This window comes from Callithrix jacchus, chromosome 3 (genome assembly GCF_049354715.1).
Source record: "Callithrix jacchus isolate 240 chromosome 3, calJac240_pri, whole genome shotgun sequence".
In the NCBI taxonomy this organism is placed as follows: Eukaryota; Metazoa; Chordata; class Mammalia; order Primates; family Cebidae; genus Callithrix; species Callithrix jacchus.
In genome coordinates, this window is record NC_133504.1 from 58,807,273 (window position 1) to 58,826,913 (window position 19,641).

Genomic DNA, 19,641 nt, shown 5'->3' on the forward strand with positions numbered 1-19,641 from the left:
ATATGCTGGGTGTGTAAGTTGTGTTCATACATTTTATAGCGCTAGCAGCTGTCACTCCCAGTGTTTTAATGTTAGCTGCCTGTTGTTGCTCATGCAAAGAGTATTCTTTCAAGATTGATTATTAGTGGCATTTCTCAACTGGATTTCCTTATAGTCTCCAAGTTGAGAAGGTGTTCATCTTTTATCAATGAGCACAAATATTTTTTTATTTAAAAAGGAAACAAAAAGAACATGTACAAAATTACATGAGTGATATGAAGCCATATATGACTTTAACTCCCCAAAGATGCCAGGTTCCGAATCCTTAAATATGGGAAAGGATAACTTAATCTCAGTGCTATTTGAATCACTGTCTTAAGAATCAATAAAATCAAATTTAACCAAGTTTTAACTATTCATACATAGAAAGCTACACAGGAATAACTGAATTGCATAATCATAGAAGAATTTTTGGTTTGTATGGCTGAGTTTCAACAGGATAATGCCTAGGATATTGGCTGTTATTTACTTATTTATTTTTAATTAAAGTTAAAAAGTAGATTTAGGGGGCACAATGCAGTTGTGTTACTTGAATATATTGTGTAGTGGTGACGTCTGAGCTTTTAGTGTAACCATCACTCAAATAGTTTACCTTGTAATCATTAGGTAATTTTTCATTTCTCGTCCTCCTCCTCCCCTCTCACCTTTCTGAGTCTCTGATGTCCATTGTTTCACACTCTATGTCGATGTGTATACATTATTTAACTTCCAGTTGTGAGAACATACAGTATTTGATTTTCTTTTTCTGTTATTCCACTTAAATAACAACTTCCAGTTCCATCCATGTTGCATGCACAAAACACATGATTTTATTCAATTTATTGTGAACACAATCAAAATGGTAGCTATTCATACTTTTGGAGAAACAGCATTTGAAGTTCCATGAGACTGGCAACCTATTCATTGCTATATTTCCAGCTCCTCACACAGCTCCTAGCATATTGTTGGTGCTCAATAAGTATTTGTTGACTGACTTTCTGAGAAGTCTAAGAACTTTTTCTCTAGCAGAAAAGTTTATAGTTTGTTTACTTGTTAACTTGGAGGATTAGATATCTTCAGTATTTTCAGGCAGTGGGAAAATGGTAAAAATGAAATAGATTGCTTCATATGATGTTCAGGTCTAGCAGCCTAAGGTTTTGTGAGATTAACCATTTTAGAATAGTGGTTACTGCTTAGGCTTTGGAGGCAAACAACCTGAAACTGAAACTTGGTGTTACAATTCTTACTATGTGATCTTGTGCTAGTTTTTAAATGTATTTAAGCCTCAGTTTTATTTATTGGGAAAATGGCTATGAGAAGGTAGTCTATTAATATCTTGAATGGCTGAAGGAAGATTAAATTAAGTCAGTGTTTTGTTAAGGTCATATTCTTTTAAATTTTTTCTTTTCTCAGCTTTTATTTTGAGTTCAGGAGTTTACGTATTTGTTACATAGGTAAACTCGTGTCATGGAGGTTTGGTGTACAGATTGTCTCATCACCCATGTACTGAGCCTAGTATCCAAGATACTTTTTTCTGATTCTCTCCTTCCTTCTAAACTCCACCCTCAAGTAGGCCCCAGGGTCTATTGCGCCCCTTTGTGTTCATGAGTTGTTATAATTTAGATCCCACTTATAAGTGAAAACATGCGGTATTTGGTTTTTTGTTCCTGGCATAGTTTGGTAAGGAAAATGGCCTCTAGCTCCATCCATGTTCCCACAAAAGACATGATCAAAGTCAGATTTTTGAAGGTCTTTCTCTTTACCTATAGAAAGTCCTTGATAAGTCCACTGTTCCACTAAGGGATCGGACTATCAGCCATTGTTATATTCACCATTTTCTTGTCCCTTGAATGACTGAGGCAGAATCATATCACAATTACATTTAAAAAAGAGAAGAGCAGGGATGGCATTTTTGAGAGCTCTGTAAATTAACAATAATAGTTACTAATTAAAAACTATAATGGGAAGACTAAGTGGACTGTATGTAAACATAAATCCACAAATTTTGGTCACTTTGGAGTTAAACTTACGTGAAGAATAATGCTATATTTATATTTTTGTAAGTCTATATAACTCTCTCTTTATTCATCCCAATTCAATCAAACATTTTAAAGGAAAAATATGTATTTCAGGGAATTAAATGGAAACTGGTCAAGCTAAACTTTAAAACAGTTATGGAAAAGAATAACTAGGTTGGGATTTATAAAACCTCCGTAGCAGACATTGGTGATGGAATAGTTAACAAGGAGCCTGAGTAAATCTCAGATGAACCCAGACATTTCCTTCTATTGTTATCATGAGTTACACTGTTCATTTTTAAATTTTGATGTTCCTTCTGCAAGCTTGAAATTCTGAGAAAGAAATGTGTTCCCATAATCAGCAACAGCTAAAAAGATAACTGGATATCCTTCCTACTCAGTGGTAGGTAATGTAAATCAGTGCCCTAACTGGGAAAGTCAAACTGTCTTTAAGAAAAATTTAGCTTTAATGGAGCAACAGGGGGTGGAGATGGAAATAGAGAAGGAGAAATTTATCTAGGGGCAAATCTCTCACATCCTGTTTTCTTCAAAGTGAGTCTAGGTGATTTTCTAACTGTTAGGGGTGGAAGGTTACCAAGATGTAGAAAATAGAGTTTAATTGCATGAATTGCTTCCCTGTGATCCTTGGGGAAGGAAACAGTTTGTGGTCATTTGAAATCTCTAGTTAAGCGTAGAAACAGAGCAAACCTGAAGGGTCTTGCTACATCACAGAAAAAAAGAATTTCAAATTTTGTGAAATGTTAACCAACCATTTGAGAGATGATAATGGGATAAGGGTGGAAATTAACTGAGTGCTAATTCACTCCCATTTTTTTAAGTACTATATTTCATTTCTGTCAAATTTAATGAAGATAAAAAGCTTTTGTTTATACAAATTTCATCCATTCCAGTAAACATGTCAGGTACATGGATGTTTAGATGAAAAATCTTATAGATTCACATTTGGCTGTTCTTTTATATCCCAATATTATAATTACTTTCTTCACCTTCTATAGAAGTTCATGAATTTTCTCTGCTCTTATAGATACAATAAGCATTAAAGCATGCTCAATATTTAAAATATTTATCTGTTGCTCTGTTTTCCTGAAATTGAAACCAATATAATTATATACTTGAATCCCAGAATATAATTATTCTCTTAAGGAGAATATTTTTTTATATTCTGACATTCAAGTGTATAATTATATAAGGTTATTATATATTTTACATATAGATGTACACTTGAATAATTGTTTGTATTATGTACTGACATTCAAGTGTGTGTATATATATATATATTCAAGTATATAGGTATCTATATACACACTTAAATGTCAGAACATAATAAAAACATTCTCTTTAAGATATGAGATCCAGTCCTAGATCCATCCCTAACACCATCAATTGTTGAATATCAATTTCCTTGCTAATTTATTTTATATAGATGAGTTAAGAGCTCCATCCTATTTCTCAAACTTATGAGAGTAATTGGGAGGAACAAGCAAAATAACATTTATAACTTCATTGTAAAAAAAAATTAGCCAGTTCTACAAAGGTATCACTTTATATTCTGTTTGACATTTGTATTGTCCTGGCACCAATAAATTACATAAAAGAAAATCTAGGACTATTTCTGTGTTAAGACGTCAAATATAGCATATGAAGTGGCTCCGTGTGAATCTTGTGACATCTAGCTGTATCTACTACTTTTCTACCATAACTAAATTACCAATACAATTAATTCTTAGGTAAATACGCATAGTATTAAAATATACAAGTACTGCAGAGCAACTATCATATACTTTAGGAAGATGACAAGTAAAATGCGGAATCAAAGGTTCCTGAAATCCAAGCTAATAAATATGACCTTTTAGAGAGGGAAAGAGCCATCACAAGTTTAAAAGAACTAGGTACACTATTATTTAAACATAATGGGATCACGTATGTCTTTTGAACTACTTCCTCATTGTTACCTGGGAACTAATGGTAGAAGTGTGGGCTCCAGAGTTACATTACCTGGGCTCCAGTCTTCACACTTACTAGCTGTGTAAACATAGGCAAGTTAAATAATATCTCGAGTCTCAGCTGCTCATCTGAAAAATAAAGCCAATAAAATAACTATGTCATAGAGATGTGAGGATTAAATAACATTATTCTTGTAAAGTCTCTGTAAAATGTCTGCCAAAATAGTGTATATTTATGTATCACTTAACATTTTTATTCCCAATAGTGAAATCCTAGATATAGACTGTCACCCTACTTTTTAAAGTGTTTGTTGCTACATATCTTCTCTAAAATTAATGCATCCAGGAAACAAATGCTAATAAAAAGATAAAAGGAATTCAGGCAGCCATTACAAACAGCAGTGAAACAACCCACTTTATCTCAACATGAAACATATATACACAACATCCATATATTTTTATCAGTTTAGCACAAAGTACTCAGAATTCAGAAGCCAAGAAGAACTTGAACCTGGGAGAAAACTCAATATATCTAGACTCTGTAATCTCACTCTTCAAAACCCAAAGACAGACTTGAATTACACAGAGTGCAGAAAGAAATACTTGCCAGTCCTTAAATCACAGCTTCAGTCTTTAACTTTCCCTTAAACATCCTCTTCAAATATAGCTTCCTTCAAATATGTACTTCTTATCTCCAGGATTTATAGATATAGCTTCCATTGCCGCATTTCAGTTCTTAGGAAGCTGCATCATAAATAAGTAAATAAAAACTGTATGTCCCTGTACTTTTATTTTGGTAAAACTTAAGGCGAGCACACAAAAAACTGCCAAAATTGATGTAATTGTTTTCTCATGTGTGAAATTAGCAACTTTTCTTCAAAAGAATTAAAACTAGGACCAGAGACCTGACTTAGATTTCTTCAATTATTGCAATGAGGGTAGGTAGTATTTTTTTTTAAGTATATATTATTTGTTTCAGAAACTCAGAAAGCTCTTGCATTTAGTGAATCCCAAATCCCTTTTCAATATTGTTGGATAAGCAACTACATAGACATAAATTTCACCGTAAAGACACATGATGAAACAGAAGTTATAGCCACTGGAGAACCTTCACTGTGCCTCTCACTGGCTGCCTTGTTACTTGTTAAGCTATGCCTTCAGGGTAATACAGGTGCATCTCAGCTGGAATTTGGTGTACCAAATAATGAGTACAATGTCTGGATGCTCAGATAAAGCAGGGTTTTGAGAAACCTTTGAAAAAAAATTTCATCTTTTTTCTTCTTTAAAAGTTTTGTTCAGGTGTAATTGTCATACAATAAATCATACATGCTTTAAATGTACAGTTTGATAAAGTGTGATGTATGAATTCACTTCTGAAACTATCACCACAATCAAGTACCCAGCAATGGGATTGCTGGATCATATGATAGATTTACTTTTAGTTTTTGAGGCACTGCCATACTGTTTTCTATAGTGTCTGTACTAATTTAGATTTCTACTAGCACTGTACTTGCATCTTAATAAGAATTTTTGTAAAGCTGAGAGGAAAGCAAGGTGAATTGATCAGTTCATAATACCTGTTTGATTTTGTCTTCCATTTGCCTAAGCAAACTTTACAAAGTATTTTTAAAAATCCTGAATAACCAGTTTTTTTTTCTATTTCAATAGGCATTAGGTACTTATATTCTTCATGGAAGTAACATAGTTGTTACAAAAATAAGAATGCCTCTCTCTTTCCTTCCTCCTTGCCTGCATCTGTTCCTTTTTATCTTTCTCCTTTCCTCTCTCTTTTTCTCCTTTCTCTCTATATAACAACTCTTTTCTATTGTGGAAAGAACTTTCATAAATAGAGCGTGCTTTGGGTTTTAGGAGCCCTATTTAAAAGAAAACACTGCCCTTTTGTTGCTGGTGGCCACATGAGACAGTTTTTTTTCACTTTTATGCCAATGTTGAACTTCCTTAATTAAAACAGTAATTATCATGTAATTAACATGAAGTCGTTTGCTTAGAAAAGGAAAAGAACCACTGGATGATGGAGCTGGGAGCAGAGTTGCACTAACTTATTTCCATATATAAGTGCCTTCTATTGGGGAGAGAGAATTTTATTTTTGTGATTCCTCAGATAAAATAATGTACTTTGTCACTGACAACAGACCTGTCTATCTCTTCATGTTTTCAGCTTCCAACACAGATAAAATATCCCCTCTTAGGTGCCCCTGTAGCTTATTCAGGGATTTGGCATTCTCATAATTACTCCTTTGAAATATTTCTTCATTAGTAACCCCCTATTTCACTTTGTATGAGATCTTCTGATCCCTTATTTTTCTCATCTTGGAATTTTTTTTAAAAACAAAATGTGTTTTATTGCTTCACTTACTTTTTAATTTTTTGACAGCTTTATTGATGTATATTTGACAAAATTGTAATTTTAAGGTGGACAATGTAATGATTTTCTATCTGTAGAGAAATGATTATCACAGTCAAGTTAGTTAACACTTCTACTACTTCATTTAGTTACCTCTGTTTTGTTTTGTGGTGAGAACATTTATTTCAAGGATACAATTGAGTATTTGGAAGTATAGTCACCAAAATGCTATATGTTCATTATAAAATTTATTTAACTGTTCCAAAAAATAAATTTAAAAATCTGATAATTATTCAGTATTCTATCACCTGTGAACACCTGCTGTTGATGTTTTGGTAAATACATTTCCAGATATTTTTATATCTCTCTGTATCAGTTCTGTATCTTCCCTCCCTCTGTCCCTCCCTCTATTCCTCCCTCCCTCCCCCCCTCCCTCCCTCCCTTCCTTCCTTCCTTCCTTCCTTCCATCCCTCTAACTTGCTATATTGGTCAGTAATATATCATGAATATCCTTTCTTGTGATAAATATTTAACTGCCTTATAATTTTAAGTGGCTGCTTGTAAACTATTAAAATGATATTAGTTAATTAGTCTTCCTTTAGGGGCTTTAAGCTGTTTTACTTTTTTTTTTGCCTTTTAATATTACGTGTTGACAACATTTGCATTGTTAAATTCTGAAGTGAGCTGGTAACTATCAGGCAATGAAAACTATGAGGCAGACTCATTATAAACATAAGGAAATCTTCCAATTGCAACTTGAATAATAAGAATTCTGTAGTTTTGTTTCATTCTTTGAGAAATATATACATTTTTTAGGGAGAGTATACCTTTATAAAAATAAAGGTTATAGTTAATAATTGTAAATGTCAGGAATAAAGTAATGTTTTGGATTTTTAACACTAAGCATAATGTTGTGGAAAGAGCATAAAGTTGAAATCCACTGTCCAGAATAACGTCTGTCATCCAACAGAGTAGTGGAGAAAAGTTTTAGAACGTCACCATTTTTCTTGTCCCTTAGATGTTTTAACTAAGGACCCAGTTCATTCGTTCATTCAACAAAAATGTGTTAAGCTACCTGGACCAGGCATGGAGCTGGACACTAGCAATACAGTGATGAATAACCCATTCTCTATCCTTGAGGTTTTCATGGTCCACAAGGTGTAGAAGGTGGATAGTTATTGCTGCTTGGGAAATTGTAGACAGCATCAGAAAGAGTGAGAAATCCTGCTGGCTTTGAACCCAATGTGCATCCTAGCCTGTTTAATTTTTTGTATTCATCTTTTAGAATGTTGTACTCAAGCCCTAAAACATAACTTGAAAGACTATATTTGTACGGTATGTTGAAAGTCATCCCTTGATATGCGAATTAGAAAGAAGAAAACCGAAAGAAAAATGCTGCCTGACTCTAGTCCTGAGAGTAAAAGATAAGATCTTGGCCGACTTCTAAATGTCTTGTCCTTTACTGAGTGTAATCCACGTTGGCAGGCATACCATCATTGAGATAGAAAAGAGTTGCCACGTCAAGCTGGAGTGTCAAATTCAGCCATTTGATTGGATTCTGTGATGGCGGCAGGGTTTGGTTAGGAGACATTTTTATATGATTGTTAGAGTACTACAATATATGTCCACTCTTATATACAAAGAATTCTCATTGTCCAGAGGTTTTATCCATGTTTCCCAAACTTTAATGTGCATAAAAATCAGCTGGAGAACCTGTCGATTTGTATTCATTAGGTCTGGGGCAAGGCCTGAGATTCTGCATTTCTAAAACACTTCTAGGTAACGTCAACACTGCTGCCTTGTAGATTGCCCTTTGAGCAACAAGGACCTAAAAGGTCTTTGTGCCAGTGAGGATTCACCTTTTGTAACTTCATCTATTTGTTTGCAGCTGTGGTGATGGTCCTAAATAGCATGAGTGTCAGCTGGAGTGCCCGGATCCAGATTGTCTTAACCTTTTGCAAGCTCACAGCAATTCTGATAATTATAGTCCCTGGAGTTATGCAGCTAATTAAAGGTATGGACTGAAAAGTAAATGCTTTTTAAAATACTTATCTGCTTTTGGTCTTTTTTAACACTAATTTTTGCTTGTACTAGCAGAATCCTTAGTTAGTCTTTGCTTGTGGAACTTAAACTCTATATTGTCATCTAATTGATTTGAAAGGCTGCTACATTCTAAGTGAGTTGGTTTTTACGGTTGAATGGCAGCGAGAGGATTAAGACTGGGCCAAGCAGCAAAATAAGGCATCAGTGAATTTTCTAGGTATAATGGTTTGGAGTGAAAACTTGAAGTGGAAAAAAAAAATCTGCCAGTTAGTTTTAATTACAGATAAATATATTTTAACCTTAAAATTGTCCAATAATCGTAATAAAAATTACGAAGAAATAGGGATCTGGAAAATAATGAAATATGATCAATAATTCTTTTACTTTCTGGTTATTATTCCTTTTAAATTGAGACTGATATCCTCAAAAGAGGAGTCAATATGAGAACAGCGTTCCTAAACACCAAAATTACCACATTAAAGTAGTCGTAAAAACTTAATTTCTATTGTTACATTATTTTTCATGTAAAATTTGCATTTCTGCTGAAATGTAACATTTTCTGGGATTATTTGCTTTATAGAGTTTAACATTTAATACGAAAAAAGAAGTTGAGAGGTGATATCATTTAGAGTTTAGTTGTTTCAGGAAAGAAGCCACATGCAGTTGCTTGGACTCGGTGGAAATTGTTGGAGGAAAGAGATCCACATGAGTTATGTAATTAGCAACAGGAATATAGCAGGAAATAGGAAAGTGAGGAGAAATTTAAAGGAATGACATAACTTGGGCATGTTAAGTATTTAATGTTTACATTGATATTGTCTGTTCCAAGAAAGGGAATTTATAGAGAAATTTAATGACACTGCAGGAAAAGAATTACACAAGGCAAAAGGAAGTGCCAAAGTTTGGTAAAATCATCACTGTTGGTAGAAGTATTCAACAGTAACAAACACTGAAAGATCAGCTACTCTGTAGCTGGGAAGGGGAGCTGCTGTTGCCCATGTAATAAGCCTAGTGGGAGACTTTAGAGCCCTGCTGGCGGAAATGCTTTTATTAAATCCAGCAACCACAGCCAACACAGGATAAACACGGTGAAGATTTTGACCATTAGAGCTTGCACTGAAGAGAAGACAGGAGCTTGCTCTTCTAATATGCCTTGGCCTCCACAGAGCTAGCCTGCTCATATTCTATCTTACTCATTAGGAATGTAGGCACAATAATCTGTTTTGTTAGTGCTTTATTTTTCTGTGTTAATGCTTCAGTCTTCTGTAAAGAGTTTTTTCAGTACTTGAAAAGTGTAGAATCTCTGGGTCATTGGCTGCTCTTTGATACTAGTTTAGATTCCAAAAGATGATATGCTATCCTTTGAGACTAAGATTTATTTTCTTTTTTTGGTGTAATTTAAGACATTATAGGTAATATTATAGACTGTGTTCAATTTTTACCACTTATTTATATATGTATATGAGGAAGGGTTTGGTTGCCCAAATGTCACTGTATTACAAATTCCTTGAGAGCAGAGGTCATGATATATCTTGAGATTTTTTTTGGTGGCTACAACACAGAGACACTTTAATTAATAATTATGATATCAATGCTACATGTGACAGGCTTCTTCAGAGATCTCACTCAAGAGAGAAATTCCCTGAGAATATTACCACATCTAATGTAAGTTTTGACATTTTAGAGGTCATTGTTAGCAGGTATATTTGCTCTATTACTATAAAATTGTGATTTTTCTTCATCTCTAACATGATCACACATTTTACACATTAATCTGAAACTCTAGTAAGAGACCTTGTTAATATAGATTGTGCTTTTATTTTTGTTCTAATCATATCCTCAAAGTAGTTGTATGTTATATATTCACTTGTGAGGATTTGTTGAACTTTCCTTTGAATATTATGACTTTAATCTTCCTGAGACCTCTGTTATATAGCCAAAGTATTTCTGAAGTTTAGAAACAAAATTGCCTCTTTTTTGTAATATTCTCAAAATGGCACTTTTGAAGCTCTGTGCTTGTGACCCAGTCTTTACAGGATTTGGTTTTTCTTATTGATTATTTGGTGCTGCACTCTTAGAAATATTGTGCCTTTATGCCAGAGACCACAGATCATGATAAAAGAATATTCAACAGATGTTTTTATCTGAATTCCACTATTTATATTTTTCTTCTTGAAGGACGCAGAGATGTTTTAGTAAAATGGGCATTTCTGAATTTATCGTATCATGTAAAACGTGAGCTCTGTTTAGGAATCATTTCCTTTGAAGAAAAAATTGTTGTAATATATAACTTAGCATTCTCCATTTTTGGTCTTCATATTCACACATATTAGATTTATATATATGTTGTGCCTGGACAATGCAGGACACAACTGAGATTTGACTTGGGAGAGTGAGTGCCTTGTACACATCATCTACCCCCAGCCCCCTTCTGTTTATTTACATGAAGTTTGATTTTAAAACAAACTCTCACTTCCCATTTGGCTAATCTCATTTGCTATTTCCTTTGGGCAATACAAACATTGTTTCTACTTAAGCTTGAATATTCACTGACTAAAGTAAATCTGAATTTCTAACTTTTAAAACTATTCAAAAGATATATAGGAACAAGTTCCATTGTGATTCACAAAATAGAGAAAAATGTGAGGAATAAAAGCATTCAGTTCACATGTTGCTGCAAAATTTGTTGAAACCTATTTACTTTAGAGTTTGTTATAATATCTTTTCAATATTTATAGAAAAAAAATATTCTCTAGGACAGGGTCATGGGGTGAGGGGACTTTCTCTGTAAAGGACAAGATGATAAATATTTTCAATTTTCCAAGCTATATAGTCTCAATTCTGCTACTATAGGCTGAAATCAGCCATAGTCTGTACTTCCTGAATGGGCATCTTTATCTTATAGATAAAGAAAACTCTGCAAGAAAGGCTTGCAGTTTAGGTAGGCAGATACGGTCCTCAGGGTTTTCCAACTTCTGTTCTAGGAGGTAGGCATCTAATGAACTACACAGGATAAACAGAAAACAGAAGGTAAATGATATAGGAAAGGGGTCCTGAGATTTATTTTCATCTCATCATTAAGGGTAGACCCTTAGATACCTCTCTGTGTTTTTTTGCCCAGCAATACATTGTCTTTACTTTTAAGAATTCTACCATATTCGTCAAGATTATAATTTACAGAAAACCCTTTAGTCTTCTTTTATGGTCACAATAGAGGCATACTCAAACAAAGGATTATTTTTCAATGCCATTTTCATCTTTGTTATAAATTTATTAAAAGAGAAATGTGAAATAGTGTTAGTGATCAATTTTTGATTACTAACAATTTTTGATCTCTTTTGGGACCCCATCTATAGAATGGGCACAAGAAATAGATACAGATGGTAATCAACACAGAGTAAGAAATCTAGACTTAAAACAGTATGGTTCTCCACACCCCCATGTTTCTGATTAAGAGTGAATACCAATTCTTTGAAAAATCCTAACATCAGTCTATTTTAATTACAGGTCAAACGCAGAACTTTAAAGACGCCTTTTCAGGAAGAGATTCCAGTATTACACGGTTGCCCCTGGCTTTTTATTACGGAATGTATGCCTATGCTGGCTGGTAAGTTGAAAGCTCCAGATCTGGCAGTTTGTGTAGTTCATTAATCCCATTATGTGCTCAAATTAAGGGCTAAGCAGGGTTCCAGACACATGTGAATAGCCATAATCCAGTGTGATAGGCTTTACATGAAATGAGAAATAAGGTATTGTCACCTCTACCAGGCCAATTCTTTTGCACATGACAATGCAAACGTAACAGATTTCCAGTCAAGGTAACTACTAGATTCAGCCCAATGTCATTAAAAAAACAAACAAATGCTGGGTCTTAAGATCCAATAAAAATTACTTATAAGTATGTATCAGTAAGGACATAATAGTGCCATAAGGTACTGAAGAATAATACTTCACTTGTCAAAAGGCTTTTCAGCGAAAGCTCCAAAGGTATTTACAAATAGTGATTAATTGATTTTTTTCCAGCTTCTCATGAGATAGAGAAATAACTCAGATGTAGAAATAAGTAAGACGTTCCCAGGAGTTAATGGTACTCTAAAGGCAGAGAAAGAGAAACCAAGATAATGCAGTCAACTCTACTAGACAATCTGTTACATTTAAAAGGACCTGATATGCTCCTTAAAATTTCCCCAATATCAGAAAATTTAAAAAAGCAAAGATGATTAAAATCATGATGCCACAGATATATTTCGTTTGATGCATGTCCATCTGCGATACCTACCGTTCTGTTTAAGGCACTAAAACTTTGTATTTGTACCTTGTATTGTTCAGATACTTGAAAAACAGTAATTATGGATGAGAGTAGGATTTTTCCTCAGTAAATTTTATTGACCTAGTAAGATTTAGTAGAGATGATCGTTGTAAGAAAGCCTATGAGGTATTATTTAAATATCAAAATTATTATAGTAAGATTAAATTTCATTGTTATGGGGTAAATCAAGGCAATATTTATTTTTAAATTATTTATAAAACTCATTGTTATACAGCTTTAGCTGTGAGAATGATCTATGAGCCTGAAAGTAATATTAGGAAACAATACTAGCTCAAAAATTATATGAATGCATTTCCAACACAAATATAATTCCTTTTGTTTCTTTAGTTTTTAAGATCTTACCTTCTAGCTAAGGCATAGAATATAGATGTATTTCAAAACGAATGGAGTATTCACCCTAATAATCTCATTGAATTATGAAAATATAGTATTAGAGGATAATTAGGGAGTTATGGGAACTTAAAACCTTAACGTGGCCTTTGAGGCAAAATATGTTTGAAGAATGTTAGAAGATTGTAGCTCTAAGGAGATCAGTGTAAAATATTTGTGTATTCCCAGAATATTTTTATAACCATTATATGTAAGCATCAGGTTTGAATCACTCGGTGCTTTTGAAGTCTTTTTGCTTTTGTCCGAAGCACAATGTGGTGCTAGACAGACAAAAGAACTGAGCGTGATCACAGGGTTAAAGCAGAATCAACTGTTCTATGGCTGTTCAGCCTGGATCAGAGCTCTGTGCCCTGGGGCTGCAGCCAAGCTACTGGGAGGGTCACTGGGAGACACCAGAGCAAAGCGGGGAGGTAGAGAAAGCTTTCAGCTACAGCCAAGTGTTGGGAGCCCAGCAATACGCAACCAGGAGTGTGGAATGTGAGGATAGTCACAAGGGAGATTTGATTAATTCTGTTGAATGAAATTTCTTTTGCTTGTGAATACCATAGATCTGTTCCCATGCAATCTTAAAATATCCTTTTACACCCCCTCACTTTTCCAATACCCAGAACTCAAAATTCAGGTCACTTGCTTTATGTAGAGCAAAACTTCCCCATTTATGTAGGCTTTTGAGAGCTGATGAATTTCTCCAAGGATGAAGATCCTTTTCATTTTGATTTATCTTATTAATATTTAACTTTATTGATGCTGACCCCAAAATATTACTCTAATTACAAGGTAAAAGGGGTTTACGTGAACCTTATTTAATACTTTTACCCATATAAACCTCATGTCTACTCCTGATTTGAAAGACCAAGAAACCATTGATTTCTTTATATCCTTTTAGGTTCAATCACAGTATTGAAAAATAGGTCCAGGATTTAAAATGGAATGTTATCTGATACAAGTGACTTATGTAGGGGACAGATAAGTAACTGTTTCTGTAACAGGTTGTTGTGCTACCTGAATGCTGCTTAGTGAAGACGCAGAAATAATCTGGCTGTTAATCTATGGTCATCAGTCTTAGAAAAAGGATGCTGTGTTTAGAAAAAAATATAGTCTGTTGGTGTGGAGTTCCAGAGGAAAAGTTATTACTGAATGTGAATGAAACAAGATGGAGGCTAAAAGAATTCCCAAAGAGAGGGGCATTTATTCACTTGCCAAATGTGATCCCTGCCTTTCTGACCTTTTTCTGTTTCAAGATATAATTACAAGCCTGGGTTGTAGAATTATCAGTGGGGTACTGTAAAGGATTCTCCACTCTCTATGCTGCTGCTATGACAATGTTTGACAGCCCCCTACTAAAAGGTGGCGGCATTGAAAATGAGTAAGCCAAAGGCAAAACAGCTATTGTCATTAGAGCTTACTGCCCAGCCTGTTAGCCTGTAAGAAAAAGCATCAAGACCATTGTTGTCCTGGAGACCTTGCTCTGCTAGTAAGAATAAAGATACCACCAAACCCAGGGGGGAATATGAATAGAGGAGGCTTTTCTCCCTGAAGAATGCAGAACCTTTCTAGAATGATAAAGCTACTTCACAGAAGCTTAGTTAGGGGAAAAAGAAATCATCAGCCTAGCCAGGTCACACAGCTGGGTCAGAGCAATGTTAATAACATTGCCAATGTCTGCATTCAGAGAAATACATCTGCCAGTCCTCCTGTGGCCATGGGGAACTCAGTCCCATATCCTGGTCCAAAGCTAAACATTGCTTGGTAGGATTTTCTTTTTTATTTTCTTTCTTTCTTTTTTTTAATTGTGCCATAGAAAATAGTTTTCAGTGTCTTTTTCTCTTCCTTTTAAATCCTATTCTCAATGGATTTAGTCTTTCTAAAGCACTTGCTGGGATTATTTTGTACTATTGTGTCAAATCTAATCTAAAGAATAAGCTTATTTCTAAAATAATTCACATAGTTGGGTATTGGAATGTATTGCCAACATTGCAGTACCTTTTATGCACAATCACGGAAAAGCTGAAATAATAGATCATATGAGCATTCTCTAGAGGACTTGAAGTGTTGTAAGCCAAAGGGAATGCCATGGACTCATTTCTGGAGACTAAAACCTAAAGGTGGATTTCCCACAGGATGTGTGAATGTTTAGACTAAAACCAGAAGCTTTCTCCTTCCTACCCACCACCCTGCTCCCAGCCCTTCCTTTTTGTCTACTCCCTGGAGCTACGGAAAATTTTGAAATTGTGGTTTTTTTTTTCATAAATATTTTATTTATTGCTTTAACATTGTTGGAAAAGACTACTTTCTAAAACAACTGTTAGGAAGGAACTGGCTAGTTTTGACATGAGAAGCGTAGAAATATTTCTTGGTGTGTGTGATTTTTCACTGGTGATGGTTTTTGTTTTTTGGCATGAGTGTGTTTCTTTCTTTTTTCTTCCCCTACTTTCCACTGCCTCAGGCTTATAGCAAACACATCAAACCCCTCCTGGAGTGCATATTGCAGATATAAGGACTGATTGTTGCTGGCTTTCATGGTGTAACTACAATCTCTATTTTTAGAAACTTATTTTCTAGTCATTAAAACAATCTTTGGCTCCTGACTTTTTAGATCACCATTATTGCTACTGTTCTGTCAGCTTTTCAATTGTTTCCACTTAAAACAGTCCTTAAAATTGTGGACACTTTAACCTTGAACATCGACTGACTACTTGTGAATTTAGATGGTTTGATAAAGATGGAGCAAGACAGATTTCTTCATCTTTGTTTTAACTGGTGAGATACTTAAAGTATGCTAAGAGTTGATGGGCTAATATTCCAGCCACTTGATTTTAGATTTTAGAGAATTTGTACCTATGAACCTGTTCTCCTGCATACCTATGTAAAAAGTTATTTTAAATAATAAGAAAATAATAGAAGATTATATTAAAAACATGATTTTTTTTATTTCACAAAAAAATTTCTGAGCATATAAAAGGAAAAGGTAGAGGAAACTTTGCCTTCCTATGTTTGGTTCTTTTCTATAGTAATCCATCTGCCACACTTGTACTGCAGAATACTAAGCGAATATTCATTTGCCTGTGCCTAACCCCTCTGCCACACTTTTGTGCTCATGTGCTATTCTCAGTCTGGAATGGGCTCACACCACCTCACCAAGGCTAAAGAGAAAGCAATTTTTAAAGGTTCAAGTTGGGTGATGCCTCCTCTAGAAAACTTCTTTTGACCTTCCAGGTTGGGCTAGACCTGCCCTCTGGCTCCCATGTATTTGCTCAGCATTGGTTCTGCGCTGTATCATACTATTCTGTGGGGCATTCTCTGCACTATGAGCTCCTGAGACTATGGGCTTACCACTTGCATGTCTCTGACGTGAGAAGCACTCCGTAAATGTGGCTTCATAGAAAAATGATTTGTGGGAGCATTTGGTGGTTAGCTATTTTCATCTTACTATAAGTGTTGTTATAGTTTTTGTAATTCTAAGTTCAATTTCAAATAATTTAAATTTGAGACTTTGGATAGCAGCAAAATACATTAATAGTTTGTGATTTATTTATCTATTTTTAGGTTTTACCTCAATTTTGTAACTGAAGAAGTAGAAAACCCTGAAAAGTAAGTAGCCAGATGAACCCTGAAATTTTCCTGAAGAATAAAATTTACGATTATGTAGTTTAAAAAGTAGACCTGACGAAGAAATTCAGTGGGGGCTAGTCAGCCTTAACATCACCATCATCACTATAATTCTCTTAGGCAGATAAGAGTTATTTGACTTTATCATAAATTATATACATAATAATATATCATAATTATATATAAATAGCTTAATTGTATATTCTACATTCAATACTAGGTTGTCTTTAACCTAAAAACATAAAAGAATAAAGTTATATTTTAGGTAGCCTATTCCATATAAACACATACATATAACTTAATAGGGACTCTCAGCTATCCACAGGGTAGCTTGAACTTAAAAAGTTAATTACTTCTAACAATTCATATAATCTTTTTTCATAACTGTTGAATTAAAGTGGATAATGTAATTAATGGACGATTACTTATGAAAGCCTAGAAATACCTGCAGAATGTTAGAGGAACTTATAAATTTTGGAAGCTGGATAATTTCTACTCTTTCTAGATAACAACTTGATAAGTAGATAATTTGATGATGATTTATATAGTATTTTCAAAATGAACTAACTTAGAGAAAAATGAATTATTCATATGAGTTGTTCATAAACATTGGATATTTTACGGAAAAAATCAATTCATGGGCAAAGAGGGAAAATTTAGGAACTAGAGTATAGTATAAAATGTAGACTAAATCATAAAGTTATTTAATTCATTTTACTTTGTTGAACATCTGCTGTGTTCCAGCCATTGTGCTGGGAACAGCTTTCATGATGCATAAGACTCGTCTTGAAGTATTTTATTGACTAGTCAGTGAGTCAAATGTTTGAACAAGTAAATGTAACACTGTGATTGGTACAAAAACAGATTGTTTTTCCAGTTTGGCAAAAAAAAAAGAAGGAAATACTTAAGTGAATCTAGGGAGATGTTTATAATTAGTCTTAAATGATGAGTACGTGTTCCTTAGGTAAAAATGAGAAAGAAGAGGAGTGTGGGAAGAGAAAGAGAGAGATAGAGGAGAAACACACACACACGGATTTCTAGGAAAAAGAACAAGTACAAAGGTGCATTAGTATGAAATAGCCTGGACATCAAAGGATATGCCTACAGGTTGACAATTCACACTAAGATAGACTAAGAAATTCTGGCACCTGGCATCTTGGGAGATGGTAAACTGATTAGATATGACCAAGTACCAGGAATGTCAGAGTTTAGAACACATAAGCCAGCAATTGGTATCTGATTCAACTCCTATGCAAATCAATATGTAATTTAAACATGTGAAAGCCTATTTTATTAAGAAATATGACCACTTTATGCCAGTATTGTCATATTTATAACTGGAATGAATTGTAGGTAGAGAACACATATTTACCAAGAGCTAGTTCTTTCTAAGCATTACTTGGAAATGATAAGCTACCTTATGACTGTAAACCCATTGATTACAGAGATAAATGGATTGGTCTGTCTTTTTAGTTTTAGAGAATTATTTGTATATAAGTGGCAGCATAGAGAAAAGGCAGTTCTTACTGGATGTAATATAAAATATTTATTGAATTTCTATTATGGGAAATAAATTACTATGGTTTGTAACTGTGTCTGTTAAGTCTACAGACATTTTAAAGACATCAGTTACTAGAATCTAACGTAAGAGAATATTTCTTACAAGCAAATGGCAAATTGTAGGGTTGCAGACAAGACCTATAACATTACATTTATTATAGGATGCGTCAGTGGTGTAGATCTAGTTCATATTCTCTTTAATATTATTTAACAGTTTAAGCATGATTTTTGTTTGCCACATATACAGTAATATTATTGTGCATATTAAGCATATCTTTAAGCCACTTATGCCATTATTACTTCAACCCAAATGTCTGACATATTCCACTAGACTAGTGTTCCAATTAAGGATTCTCTCCTCTCTTTATTTGAAAGGCCTTAGTTTCACACCACAGATAATGTCCATGATGTAGTGCACACAAATACTAAGGAACAGGTTATGGTAGTGTATTAACTTAGTGCCTTTTTTTTTCTGTTGCAAAGAAATTCCCTTATCTCAAAAATGGAAATAATAATAGCACATACTTCACTGGGCTGTATTGATGAATTAATATGCATAAAGTGCTGAGATTAGTGACTGTCACTTTTTAATTTCTACGTAATTGTTTGTTTGTCTTTACTACTATTATTGTTATATACTTTATTAGAGCAAAGTAAAATGTTATTCACACAATAGTGTTTTCTAGAATTCAATATTCCAAGCAATTATTTTTCTTCAGAGCTTTTGAAAGCAATGTGAAAAGTTATAGCAGTTTGAAGCTTACTGTTTAGACTTTCAGTGTCAAAGCTGAATGTGCAGTTTTGGTCTCTATTATGCATTCTTGATCCATAAAATACCTTTATGGGATATCTATGCTACTTTGATGCATGCATACAATGTGTAATGATCAAATCAGGATAATTGGGATACTCATCACCTCAAACATTTATCATTTTTGTGTGTGTATTGAGAATGTTCCAAATGCTCTCTTTCAGCTAATCTAAAACATACAATGTTTTTGATAACTACCGTCACTTTACTGTGCCACTGAACACTAGGACATATTCTATCTAACTTTGTTTTCAATAACCAACTTATCTCCATTGCTTTCTCCTTGTTCTTTCTAGCCTCACTATCATTTTAGTCTCTACCTTCACAAGATCAACTTTTTTTTTTAGCTCACACATGAGTGAAAACATGCAATATTTGTCTTTCTGTGCATGGCCTACTTCACTTCATATAACGTCCTTCAGGTAATTCTATGCTGCTTCAAATAACAGAGGAAAGATTTCATTCTTTTATTGGCTGAATAGTATTCATATATATATGTATATATCACATTTTCATGTAGATTGATTCCATGT

The 19,641-nt window shown here is 34.0% G+C and overlaps 1 protein-coding gene across 1 annotated transcript in view; it reads left to right on the forward strand.

The window, feature by feature from the left end:
• The window catches only part of SLC7A11 (solute carrier family 7 member 11), a 76,816-nt gene that overhangs the window by 9,522 nt on the left and 47,653 nt on the right, over positions 1 to 19,641 (forward strand). Inside the window, exons 4-6 of the mRNA XM_002745351.7 lie at positions 8,254 to 8,379; positions 11,916 to 12,015; positions 16,675 to 16,719. Of these exons, the coding sequence (XP_002745397.1) occupies positions 8,254 to 8,379; positions 11,916 to 12,015; positions 16,675 to 16,719 (271 nt within the window). The remainder of the gene's footprint in view (positions 1 to 8,253; positions 8,380 to 11,915; positions 12,016 to 16,674; positions 16,720 to 19,641) is intronic.